Consider the following 13,798-nt stretch of genomic DNA (forward strand, 5'->3'; position numbering starts at 1 on the left):
TATGAGTATGCTCAGGTGAAATCTTCCAGTTCTTGTTTAATGACAATTTAGTAGACAAGAGGATGGGCACAGAGCATAAGCAAATTGAAAATATCTCTACCAATCAGCTGAATTGATACATGCTTCATAAGTGTCATGGTGCTATTCATTTTTATTCACTCACAATGAAATATATGCACTTTAACCTAAATCCACTCCTGAACATAGGGAATATACAACCGGTATGATGTAATATAATCATCTATTGGCACTTTTTAACTAGGGGTGGGGAGATGGGTTAATCCCAAAATGACCTAGTTTGTGTCAAGTAATCATTAAAACCCATACACAGACCATACAGGATTTAATTGTCTGGTAATGCTAGCAATATACAGAGTCTAATCACCCTGCACTATATTGGGTTTAATTGTCATGTTATTCTAGCACCATACATTGTCTAATCATCCTGTGAATCTAGCACCATACATTGTCTAATCACCCTGTGAACCTAGCACCATATTCGGTTTAATTGTCATGTTATTCTAGCACCATACATTGTCTAATCACCCTGTGAATCTAGCACCATACATTGTCTAATCACCCTGTGAACCTAGCACCATACATTGTCTAATCACCCTGTGAATCTAGCACCATACTGGGTCTAATTGTCATGTTATTCTAGCACCATACATTGTCTCATCGCCCTGTGATTCTAGCACCGTACTGGGTCTAATTGTCATGTTATGCTAGGACCATACTGGGTCTAATTGCCCTATGATGCTAGATCCATACTGGGTTAAATCGCAGCTTATGTTCTCTTCTTGTGGACAGTTCATTTGTGACCTGAATAAGGCGTTCATGACATAAAGACGGCGAAAAATAGATGGAAACCCTGGGGTTCTAGACGGATTTGAACTTATTATTTTTCTTTTAACATACCCCATGCCAACTTTGAACACAAAATATCTTTTCTGTGTTTTTTTTTTGCAGAAATCAAAGACTGACGCCAATAACTTTGACAAGGACTTCACTTCTGAGGAACCAGCCCTTACTCCAGTGGAGCCTGAAGAACTACGCGCAATTAATCAAGATGAATTTAGAGGATTCTCATTTATTAATGAAGATTATGGGAAGTTAGAGCTGGAATTAGCCACCCCAACACCACCTCCCACCCATTGATCATTCGCTTTTAGGCAATTTCATAATTTATACTACATCTATATATACAGTGTATGTATATATAAGATAAAGTCAATATATATATGTATGTGTATGTATGAGGTCCAGTGAGTGTCGATACCCTAGCCTTGATTATAAGATTACAACCAGTACCAAATCAAAATACTTTACACAAACTGACCTGGTTACAAGTTCTTGTTGAAAACCTCTTGTTTTAAGTTGTTTTATAAATAACCAAAACATTTGGGTTATTCGCTAAGAATTCATACTGGGAAACTTGTCACCGTGTCGACGCCCACCACGGTCAGGTTATCGCGACGTGTTTTAACACAGTCTAGAATATATAGATGTAGATTCTTTATTATATATTAATATATATTATATATATTTACGGTACCGTGACTTTCTCTAGTCTTTTATTTATTTACATGCAAAAATAATGTACGTAACTAATTATTCCAAAGTTGTAGTTTGTTATTAGCAATGACTCTAGTTGAAGCATAGATCTAAGTTCTTTATAAACATTGTTTTGATTATAATGCTTATAATAAGGGATGACGTAAAGTAACTGGGTTAAATAAGGATTCAGACTTTCCATCAGTGGGTTAGGAGTTTAACTCTCAACCAATGAAATGAATGAATCCTTAAACTATTTTTACTCTCAACCAATGGAATGACTGAATCCATCAACTGTTTTAGATTAAGTTTTCATGAAAGAGGCCATTAGGCTCTTACTTGTCCGGTTTTGCCAGTATGTAAATCTACCATCAGTCCATTTTAAAAGCTAAATACAAATTACAATAGAAATATAGGAAAAGGTAGATTTTTAGATTCAAATTTCTTACATTCGTAAAAATGTCCTACTGAGAAAATGAAAAGGCAGATTTTTCCATTTAAATTTCATAATTATTACATTCGTAAAAACGTCCTACTGAGAAAATGATAAGGCAGATTTTTACATTTAAATTTCATAATTGTTACATTCGTAAAAACGTCAGACTGGCAAAATGCTTAAGTAAGGACTCGGGTTTGTTGAATGATAAAACTTTTTTAAATACTTGTACTTAAAAACAAAATTTGATTTGATGTGAAGCAATTGTGGTAATAATAAATATCTCAATAAAAATCATGCAATCAAAGCTCAGAATAGATTCATTTCTTAAATGCCGCTAAGCTATGCAGATAATAAAACATAAAATTTTATTTGATTAAAATGACCATACTATTATTTTTTCTCCCATTTTGTTTGATGCTCATGACTGCAACTTCTACTTTACCATAAATGTTGATAAAGAAATTTTGGATGTTATTGTTTGGGATATCTTAAACAGTTTAAGATACCTTAAACAGGTTAAGATCTATCAAGATTTATGAAACAGTTTAAGATTTATGAAACAGTTTAAGATTTATTAAACAGTTTTAAGATTTATTAAACAGTTCAAGATTTATAAAACAGATTAAGGTACATTAAACAGTTTAAGATATATTAAACAGTTTAAGGTATATTAAACAGTTTAAGATTTATTAAACAGTTTAAGATTTATTAAACAGTTTAAGATTTATTAAACAGTTTAAGGTATATTAAACAGTTTAAGATTTATTAAACAGTTTAAGATTTATTAAACAGTTTAAGATTTATTAAACAGTTTAAGATTTATTAAACAGTTTAAGATTTATTAAACAGTTTAAGATTTATTAAACAGTTTAAGATTTATTAAACAGATTAAGGTAAATTAAACAGATAAAGGTATATTAAACAGTTTAAGGTATATTAAACAGTTTAAGGTTATTAAACAGTTTAACATATATTAAACAGATTAACGTATATTAAACAGTTTAACGTATATTAAACAGTTTACGGTATATTAAACAGTTTACGGTATATTAAACAGTTCAGGATTTATTAAACAGATTAAGGTATATTAAACAGTTTAAGGTATATTAAACAGTTTAAGGTATATTAAACAGTTTAAGGTATATTAAACAGTTTAAGGTATATTAAACAGTTTAACGTATATTAAACAGTTTAACGTATATTAAACAGTTTAACGTATATTAAACAGTTTAACGTATATTAAACAGTTCAAGATTTATTAAACAGTTTAAGGTATATTAAACAGATTAAGGTATATTAAACAGATTAAGGTATATTAAACAGTTTAACGTATATTAAACAGTTTAACGTATATTAAACAGTTTAACGTATATTAAACAGTTTAACGTATATTAAACAGGCTTACAAGTTTTATGGCAGTTTATGCTTTATTTCAGCATAATGTTTTGTGATATTATAAAAATAGTTTATGCCATTGTTTGGGGAAGTACTTTACAATTTTTTTATGAAACTGCAATTATTGTGCAAGTTATTTTGCCAGTTTTAATTAATTATTGGGAAGTGACATGAATTTATATGGCAATATTATATACTATAGGATTTCTAGATCCATGGATATATTTTATTATCCAGACTTTATAATGGCAAGATGATTTCAATAATTATGCCATCTTTGAACTAAATTATTACTTGCACCAATACTTTCATTAATGTCAGTTGAAAAATATGTCAGGACAAAATTTTTCACCCTCAATTGCATCGATTTATTAAGTACTACTGAATGTATTTTAGTTGGAACCAGCAGAGCACCGGTGCATGAAGCTCACATAAAACTTATGAACAAATAATTTGAATATTTTATTCTATTAAACTTGCACGTATGTGAATCATTAGGTAAGCTTCATACATCAGAATCCTGATCTCCATTCACTTAGAGCTGCTGATTGTCATTTGAGGGATTTATGTATCCCCAGCCCACTACAATGTTATGAATGTTGAATCTCTAAAGTCCAAAGATTTGAATCCAAACTGAGAGTTTATATTGTACTAATATATGGTTTAGTTTCCTAATTAATTGTAAAAGAATCATCTTGAGTACATTTTAGCATGGATTTAGTGGTAAAAAAAGTTAGATATTGTCCGAAAAAAGCAAACCAAAATCAGTAGCTTTAATAAAATGGCGTATTTCTTACATAACTTAACTCATTGAAGTAACTTAAAACCAAAAAACAAACCAGGGGTTCAGTTCGGTTTGATATAATTTGAGTGCATTAGTATTCAAAAATGTATTTATCATAAAAGTTATTGAAATTCTTTTTCAAGAGTAAGATACTTGTGCCTATTGGTTGATCCCTCATCCCTTCAGCATGAATAATAGTTGTTAAGAGCTTAAAGCTTTTCGAATCTCAACTTGGACTACATAGTTTGACTGTTGTTGATGTCATAATGAATATATTTAAGATAAATTATTTAATAATAGTTATTTAATAAGTTAATGTTATGCAGAAAGTGCTTGTTAATTGGGGTGTTTTTGTTTTTTTTAAAAAAGAGAAGTTTTAATTAATCTGAACGAGATTTTAAAAGATGACTAACTTAGTCTGAAAGATGACTAACTTAGTCTGAAAGATGACTAACTTAGTCTGAAAGATGACTAACTTAATCTGAAATATGACTAACTTAATCTGAAAGAGTTAAACCCAGTGGTTATTTGGGCAAATTGGCTTCAGTTTCACAAAATGGATTACCAAAAACTTTTAAAAGAACTGACTAGCAAAATGGCTGAATTTTTAAATTATGTTTTGTGAAACGATGAACCCTGGAAGACGAATGTTGATTTATTTTCATGTCCCCATGTGCAATGATATATATTATATTATATGTAATATTAGAGAATTTGTATTCGACAAGAGATATATTTATTACAGTTATTTGGAAATCGTAAAAACTTCTTACTTGCCATTTTATTGTCTGTCAGTTAAAGTGGCTATTTTTTACCCTGTTACATCATGTCCCACATATATGTCACAATGTCTTGTCACCAGGATGGTATACCAGTGATGATAATGTTGTATAATTTATCTTGTTTTAAAAGCTCAATAACTTCTAGTATTCTTTCTCTTTTAATCACTCATATTTTTATGATCTTGTTTGTCTAGGTTTAGCAAATTAACTCTCATCACAAATCAAATGTTATTTAATTAAAGGTAATCAGAATCATTAAATACTGCCATGAGTGTATGGTAATAAATTTATACTGCTAGTGTCACCAGTGTATTATAATAAATTTATACTGCTAGTGTCACTAGTGTATAATAATAAATTTATACTGCTAGTGGCACCAGTGTATTATAATAAATTTATACTGCTAGTGTCACTTGTGTATAATAATAAATTTATACTGCTAGTGTCACTAGTGTATAGTAATAAATTTATACTGCTAGTGTTCCCAGTGTATTGTATAGTAATAAATTTATACTGCTAGTGTCACAAGTGTATTATAATAAATCTATACTGTTAGTGTCACAAGTGTATAGTAATAAATTTATATGCTTGTGTCACCAGTTTATTATAATAAATTTATACTACTAGTGTATAGTAATAAATTTATACTGCTAGTGTCACCAGTGTATGGTAATAAATTTATACTGTTATATCATCATCAATACCAGGGTATGTCAACAAATTCATCTGAATATTTGTAAAAATAACAGGGCAGGTATCTGGACTCAAAGTGTGGGATTTAAAGGGCTATTCTGCTTTTTTGAAATCCCCCTGAAAATAAGCATTGACTCATCCAGTCTGTTAACAGTAGAAATATATTCTTATGCTGCAATTATAAATTCTATGTCATTTCATTAAAAATCAAACAATTTTGAATGATGATCTGAACTATGAGGAGGAATACATCTCAAACCTGATCTTTTGGCAAGACTAAGAAAGCAGACTGTCCCTTTAAATCACAAACTTTGTTTAGCTGATTAAAAGATATCATTATAAACCTATAAATCATAATGTGAAAACCAGGGTTTAACAACATTTTGGGATAGTATCCCCCAACCCCATCTACAGACATTATCTCAAGAGTAGAAGAAAGTAATAATCAGTCATATGTCTGAATGACAAGACTGTCATATCTTTCAATCTGTTAAATATCGTACAAGATTAGGATTAAGTAATTAAAATATACTAAAAATAAACACTATTACACACATGTAGTTGATGCACAATCACAGTATTATATGAATATTACTTATGTTATGTGAATTACCTCCCTTTAGGCACATTCACAATGGGAAAATGTTGTTTTATTTTATTTTTTGCTTGGAACTGTTTTGTCAATATGATATTATTTAAATTTCTCTTGTTTTTTGTAAGCATTATATGAAAGAAGATAAGAAGTTGTTATATTATAGAATTAGGCAGTTTACCTTAGGTTACATTATGTTTTTAGTCCCAACAATATGATCAAAAAGTGTGAATTTCAAATATAGGTATCTATAATAAGGAAAAGAAGAATAAATAAAGAATGAAAAATTAATAAATGATTATAGATATATTATGTTATCTATCTATATCAGATACGATAACGTTACGATAATAATAATAATATATTAGAATGTGTTTTTACCTTAATAACTGGTAAGTCTTTCATATATAAACATGTTCCGTGAAGTCATGTTATCATTTAATGGATCATTCTAAACGGAAGATTTCTGCATGTGTTTAAATGTATAGTGAAAAGTATTTCTCATTTTTTATTAATATGAATCTCACGTATCTGTTTACAGTATGTTTAAATAAGTGTACGTATGTTGTCTTTTATTCTAAGTTTGATTTTTGTGACTGTGTTATGGTAGAGAGAGCGAGAGTGATGTCCGAAAATATGGTTTATTTATTATTATCTCGACTTCTTTTTTTTCTTCTTTTTAATTTTTTTTTTTTTAAATGGCAATGTAAAATGCAATAAGAATAAATTATGTGAGTTAAGATGTAAAGAATTGCTTTAAGTAGATTATTACGATAAATATATGTTAGTTATAATCTCACCATCGCCTCTATTAAATCCTCCCTTGTATAGTTTATATAATAAATAATATGCTAATTCTTAGTTAAGGTAACTAGTATTGAATTACTTATGTGTTTTCATGCAAAAAACTAAAAAAAAAAAAAACCAAACCACTTAACGTTAGTCCTGCTCAAAATAACTTAAATCTGCTATTTTATAATATTATGAAAAATAATTGCGGTTTACAAATTTCAATCAATGTGCAATTTTCCTTCTCTTTCCTCTTTTTCTGTCTCCAAAAATTCCATTAATTGTTCTAAGCAATTCATTTATTAGTAAATTGAACCGATTAAATAGACTAAGAATTGGCATTCTGAATTATTTGATGAATAATATTAGTTATAGAGTTACTTAAAATTAATGTGCAGAACAGATTTTGTCAAATACAATATAGAAGCTTTAAATTTCATGTTAATATTTTAAACCTAGTCTGTGTCAACATGAAAACATCCAATCAAAACTAAATCATTCAAATTTAAAACGCACAATCGCCATAAACTTTCATATCAAATTATCTGGAAGGATTGTAGGTTTTTGTGTTTGAGTTTAAAGCCATTAAAACAATTTCGATAATGTCTATGTTCAATTTATTTCTTGTATTTTAAAATACTCTTTAGTGGGGCTAATGTGGGTCAGTATCATCTGTATTATTATTAAGTGGGAAAATACTGTGATAAATTAACCCCTGACTGAAAGTGAAAGGTTTTACATCATAGACTGATAATTTATAATCTACACATCATAGACAAATCTTAATTTTGATTCCATGCTAAAACTACAAACCATTTGATTTTTATTTAATCAAAAATTGTATATACGTTCTCTTCCTATCAAGCATAATAAAATTTCTTTAAAATCCTGTATCCACAAAAAAAAAAAAGTTACCTCGCGTGGTTTTGGTGCCAATTTCATGCCATTCTTGCTTGAAATTTGGCCCAATTTTTTTATATCTTTTTCTGTTGATGTACTATTTGAAGAAAACTTTTAGTATGATGAATGGGGAATAAATTTAAATACAGAATTTGAATAATAAAGATCTGTGGTTTTTAGAGCACAAGCTAAATTTGTGATTTGTAGTCCATTCCATGGGTTGACGACTCTAGTGACTAGATAAGTCTTTAAGATTCAATCAGACAAACTGCTTTATTAAAATCAAGTGTCAATGCATCACAGTATTTTTCTCCATTGATAATGTAAAGGCTTATCTATTAAATACTATTCACTATATATCTTACTTACAAACTCAATAAAATATACAAACTCTTGAGTAATAAATCAAAAATTAAATAAAAAATAAACTACCTTGCATAATGATAAAACTTATAAATAGGAATAATATGTATCTTATATTTTTATATTTCTCCATACTCACTTTCATTAATCTTATTTCCTCCCCCCAAAGAAAATACTTGTAAGTAAGCTAGGTATATTCAATATTAGAATGTAAAAACTTAAGAAAACATTATGTATTTAAGATGTTCAGAATGTATTATATGTATCTTCTACAAAATGAATATTGAAGATACATATTATTGTTTTGATAATATGATGCTAATATTTATTTATGTGAGATTTTTGATTTTGGACTATTGTACATCCTTTTTAAATGTGTTGTCTCATCTCATTTCATTATATAACCATACACAACCACCATTTTCACCTTTTAACATTTTATTTCATTTTATATATGGCATATACATACAAGGTTGAAAATATTCTATTCAAATCAGTGTATACTCTCATTAACTTAATTAAGGTTTTTTTTGTTTGTTTTTTTTTTTTTTTTTTTTTTTTTTTTAAACTATTGACTCTTTGAGTAGACATTAAGAGATACAATGTATTGTGTACAATTATCATTTTTTAACTGTTAAAGAGAAAGAGCTGAGTATTTATTGGACATTATTATTATTATTATTATTTTTTGTTATAGATTGAAAAATCAGAACATTATGTAGAAGTTAAGATCTACCTAAGACATATTTAATTATTTCATTACCAAAGTTGTTTTTTTTTAAATTTGTTAAGAGAGTTGATATTATTTACTTTCATGTGTTGAATTATTTCCCACTGAATCTAGAAATCTCGTCGGTCTTTTGTTACATCACAGATTTTTATTTAAGATTTTATGTTAAGAATCGGAAGATTAGATTTTTCGCCTAGTCAGCAATTCATAGTTTGTTTAAAAAAAATTTAAAAGAGACAAATTTATTTATTTCAAACCGTTTACCATCTAACTTTTTGCTTATGTGTAAGGTTGTATGTAGGTGTTTTTGCACTAACTATTGTACGTGGCAAAATGATCATTTTTGACAACCAAAAAAAAATAATGATGACTTAATTGGTGCATAAAATGTATTCCCCCATTTCCCCCCCTTCACTTGATTTATTTTCAATAGTTATTCCCCTAAACAGATGTGTCTCAAAGTAGAAGAACTTGAACTTCTTACGTAGCAATATGTTGAGAAAAAAAATATATTTGCAATTTTTAAAACTTGGCTCTCAGTTGTTTCTTGGATTCTATTATTTTTCTTTATGGTGTCTTAATTGTATACAATGTTCCCTCTGTGATGTTTTCGTAAGCCTCCTAGTAACACATGTGAGTGTATTACTACACTGTCAAATATAGATACAGTTTAGGATCATGTGTTTACAGGCTAGTTCAACAATAAATGCTTTTGAAATAAAAATAGTTGTTTTAGTTTTATTTTGTTGGATAAACATTAAACAGGCATTAAGCATGAACTAAATCTGCTTATTGCCGATTATATGTATTGTTAAATGGTCGAGAGCGAGACATTAAGTAATATATTGTAACAACAAGAGGGCAGTAAGCCCGAGTGTTTTTACAATATATTACGCAATGTCTTAAGTTCATGACCATTAAACGACTTAAAATACAGAAACTGCACACATGCTTTTACATTGAAATACGTCACGAGAGTCCAATATTTCACTAGTATAAATAATGTACGATTGGCAAATTGCCCGCACAATTATTTGAAATAATAGTACGCCAACATCAAAGGGTGACGTCACATCTGTATTTTAAAAGTTATTAATTAACTTATCAAGACCATAATCAACTCTTGATGCAGTTGGATTTAAATACGTTTTGTTGTCGATGATGCGGTTACAGATAATCAAGACTTTATTATCGCAACAACCCTAGTAATGACAAATGAGGCTAGACTAGAAATGTATCACAGATATCTAGACTCAGAGTGAAGTAATTTGATTAAAATTATTGAAATAAACTTGAACCATGGTAGTCCCAAAATGACCTAGTGGGTGTATCCCCCCCTCTCTCTCTCTCTCTCTCTCTCTCTCTCTTATAGTCTGTGACCCCCACCCAACTTCCAGGAAGAATTGCTCATATTGCATACAGCTGGTGAAATACCACATGGAAGAGAAAAGGTCTTCGATCTTTAAATTGAGCTAGTTATCATTATTTTCTGCATGGTGCATGCTAATCTTTATTAACCCAGTTGGTGCAGAAAAGTAGGACATTAAACCTCATTTTGGTGTTGAATCAGCTTTATCAAAAAATACCGGTAATTTGTTCAGTAATATATTATGATGATGAACTGTCAATAAAGGATAAACTCGGAGTGATTGACAGTGATATTTACATATTAATGTTATGAAGTCACGTGGGTCGTCATAGTGAAATTATCAATCAATACTTTCCTTGAAATAAATATTTACATTAAATACTATTCACCTGTTGTCACTGACAGGTATTGAGACAGTTATGTTGTCACAACCCGCGTTTGTTCGATTTGAGGGTTATATATAGTGGACATCATGGCTAAAGCGAGCAAATTAAAAGATTCTCGCGTTTGCAGAATTTTTTTCTCGTCTCCATTTGGAGGGATGGAAGATGATAGAGAAATATTAACAAGAAAATATTTTCCACAAATTCATCATTTGTGTAATTCACGTGGTGTACAATTTGTAGCAGTTGATATGAGATGGGGTATAACTAAAGAAGCCGGTGAAAATGCTCAGGTTATAAATATCTGTTTACGTGAACTGGACAGATCAGATATGTTTGTTGGTTTCTTTGGACAGGTAAACAAATATATGATGGAGGGATATTTTCATTTTGGAGGGACTGTCAACCATGATTTGTCCAGTGTCCACAATATTGATCAGTTTTCAGGGGAAAATGGGGTCGCCCGATTTACCCAAATCTACCCATATCAACAATCTATAAGTTAAGTTTCACATACAGTATAGTTCTATGGGTGATTTCACATCCACCAGTGTTTGTAGCTTAAATTGAAATCATGATACAAGAATAATTACTTGAATATATGTCTAATAAAGTGCAAATAAACATATAAAATCCAAAATATAAAAATTAATCCCAAAGCACATCACAACATAAAAATTAAGATTATGATGTACAGAGTTCCAGCATTAATGCAATATGGTAAGCTATGCAAACTGTCCATAGCAGAACATCTCTCCCTGATGGGTCTAGTGACGTTGGCACAAGGCTTTCCAGAAAGTAAGCATAATCTGCCTGCATGAAATGTGCATAGAAAATTGAAATTATCACCAGCAATCTAACAACTTAACAAGTATTTAAAACTTCTATAGCTTACCCCTATATGTTATAATACACATATATTACACAGATAATACAATAAGAAGAACTTACACCAATCTTAAAGGGGAAATTCCAGTATTCATCAGGTCTACCAAATGCAGGTGGGTTAAGTATGCAAATAAAACGTCAGAAAGTTTCAGCTAAAAATATTGAACGAATTGGGAAACGATCCCCCAAAAAGTTATGTAACTCTCGGCTCTTGCTTCACATGTTAGTTTTTTCGACTTTCTTTCGATGCCCTGCCCCCCCCCTCTTTTTCATTTAAAAGTATATTACTATTATCTATGATTATATATTATAGAGGTATGGTTGGCATGGTGATAAAGTGTATTAATATTATTATATGATTGTATATTATAGAGGTATAGTTGGCATGGTGAGATATTGTATTAATAATGTATATTATGATTATATATTATAGAGGTATGGTTGGAATGGTGATATATTGTATTAATAATGTATATTATGATTATATATTATAGTGGTATGGTTGGAATGGTGATATATTGTATTAATAATATATATTATGATTATATATTATAGAGGTATGGTTGGCATGGTGGTAAAGATGAATTATTACAACAGAATTTTGATAATGCTGTATCTAGATATACCTGGTTGGATAAAGTTAGAGATAAAAGTGTCACAGAATTAGAATTTTTACACGGACATCTTAACTCACCAGGCTCTTTGCCAGCTTGTATTTATTTTAGAGATAAGGTTAGTCACAAATTGTTTCTCTGACAAATAGGGGGTGGTTGAGTGGTCTAATACATGCCATGGTTTCGATTCCCAGCTTGTAGGTGATAAGAGTAGGGGCGCCTGTCAAACCTCATGCCTATCGGTTTCCTCCCACAGCTAAAGAAATAGAATTGAACTATGAGTTTGTTCTGAAACGACCTATTTTGTGTTGAGTGGAGGTTAAACCCCATTTAGATCTCTCGCTCTGTTTCGTATGTCATGTTTGTTGTAAAGGTTTGATTGAATACATTTATTTGTTTGTTATGATCAGAATAACAAAAGTTTCCTGCTTGTAATTCGTACATTTGTTACTAGGCATATGATGATAAAATACGAGATGAAGCGATGAATAAAGGTGATAAAAAAGGTGTGTTTAAATATTCAGCAGAAAGTGAATTATCAGCATCATTGATGGAAGATTTAAAGAAGAGAGTTAAATCAACTGAAGATAAGGTAAAATTAAAGGAGCTAAGTCGCTAATATTTGGGACCTAGAAATTGACACAAAAGGGTCGCAACGCATACAATAATGTAATATGAATGTATATAAATTGATTTACATTCAATCGTTTCTTTTTTACTGTAATTTCTAATCAGTTAGGTTCGGCGACATACGCCAGTATTCTCGATCGAATTTCAATCTCTAGCTTCTGGTTATTCCAGTCTACGCCGATAGTATTTATTGGGCATGCTCTCCAGATAAGAATATAGCGTCACCATTTGACATGACTTGTGGAATATGCCTAGCACTGAAACGCATTATGGTACACGATTTGTGTACCAATTGTAAAATGTTTATTTTGTCTTAAATATTGGATATCAGAAGCCCATGTTTTCCCGGTAAGATCACAACATCAATGTTGATTTAAACCGACAAATAAATTGTGTTTTCAATGTCGAAGATTTTGGATGATATTGAGTTAGAGACTTAGCTACTTTAAATTTGAAATATAACAGTTTTCATTCATGTAGGGAACCGTTTTGGAGATGTTTTTTTAACAGAAAAAGATGATTATTAGAAAATCTACAGTGATAAGCAATCAAATACATTGCACAGTGTTAAGCGGCCCATACATACACAAACTTTTTCATCAGTAGTATTGACAGTTTGACATTTGCCATACATGCTCATATTGTGCAATATGGATGGACCAACTGTGTTGGCTTTTGCGCTAGCTTGATTGATGGTTTGTGCAAAAAATATCTATCTAGAACAGCTCCATCAATATATTGACATCAATACTTTAAGGCTGTCAATATTGCTCATAAACAATCAAAAACATGTCGCATAATTTGACGTCAATAAAAAAAGTTTGTGCATGTATGGACTGCTGATTGTCATTTGAAGGATTTTGAATCCAATGTAAACTACACTTTTGTGAAAG

The 13,798-nt window shown here is 30.0% G+C and overlaps 1 protein-coding gene across 1 annotated transcript in view; it reads left to right on the forward strand.

Annotated features, from left to right (window-relative positions):
* The window catches only part of LOC126820304 (calcium-independent protein kinase C), a 32,100-nt gene extending 29,685 nt beyond the window's left edge, over positions 1-2,415 (forward strand). The window contains exon 15 of the mRNA XM_050548157.2: positions 970-2,415. Within this exon, the coding sequence (XP_050404114.1) occupies positions 970-1,158 (189 nt within the window). The 3' untranslated portion in view covers positions 1,159-2,415. The remainder of the gene's footprint in view (positions 1-969) is intronic.
* Positions 2,416-13,798: the final 11,383 nt, after the last annotated feature.

This window comes from Patella vulgata, chromosome 5 (assembly GCF_932274485.2).
Source record: "Patella vulgata chromosome 5, xgPatVulg1.2, whole genome shotgun sequence".
Taxonomy (NCBI): Eukaryota; Metazoa; Mollusca; class Gastropoda; family Patellidae; genus Patella; species Patella vulgata.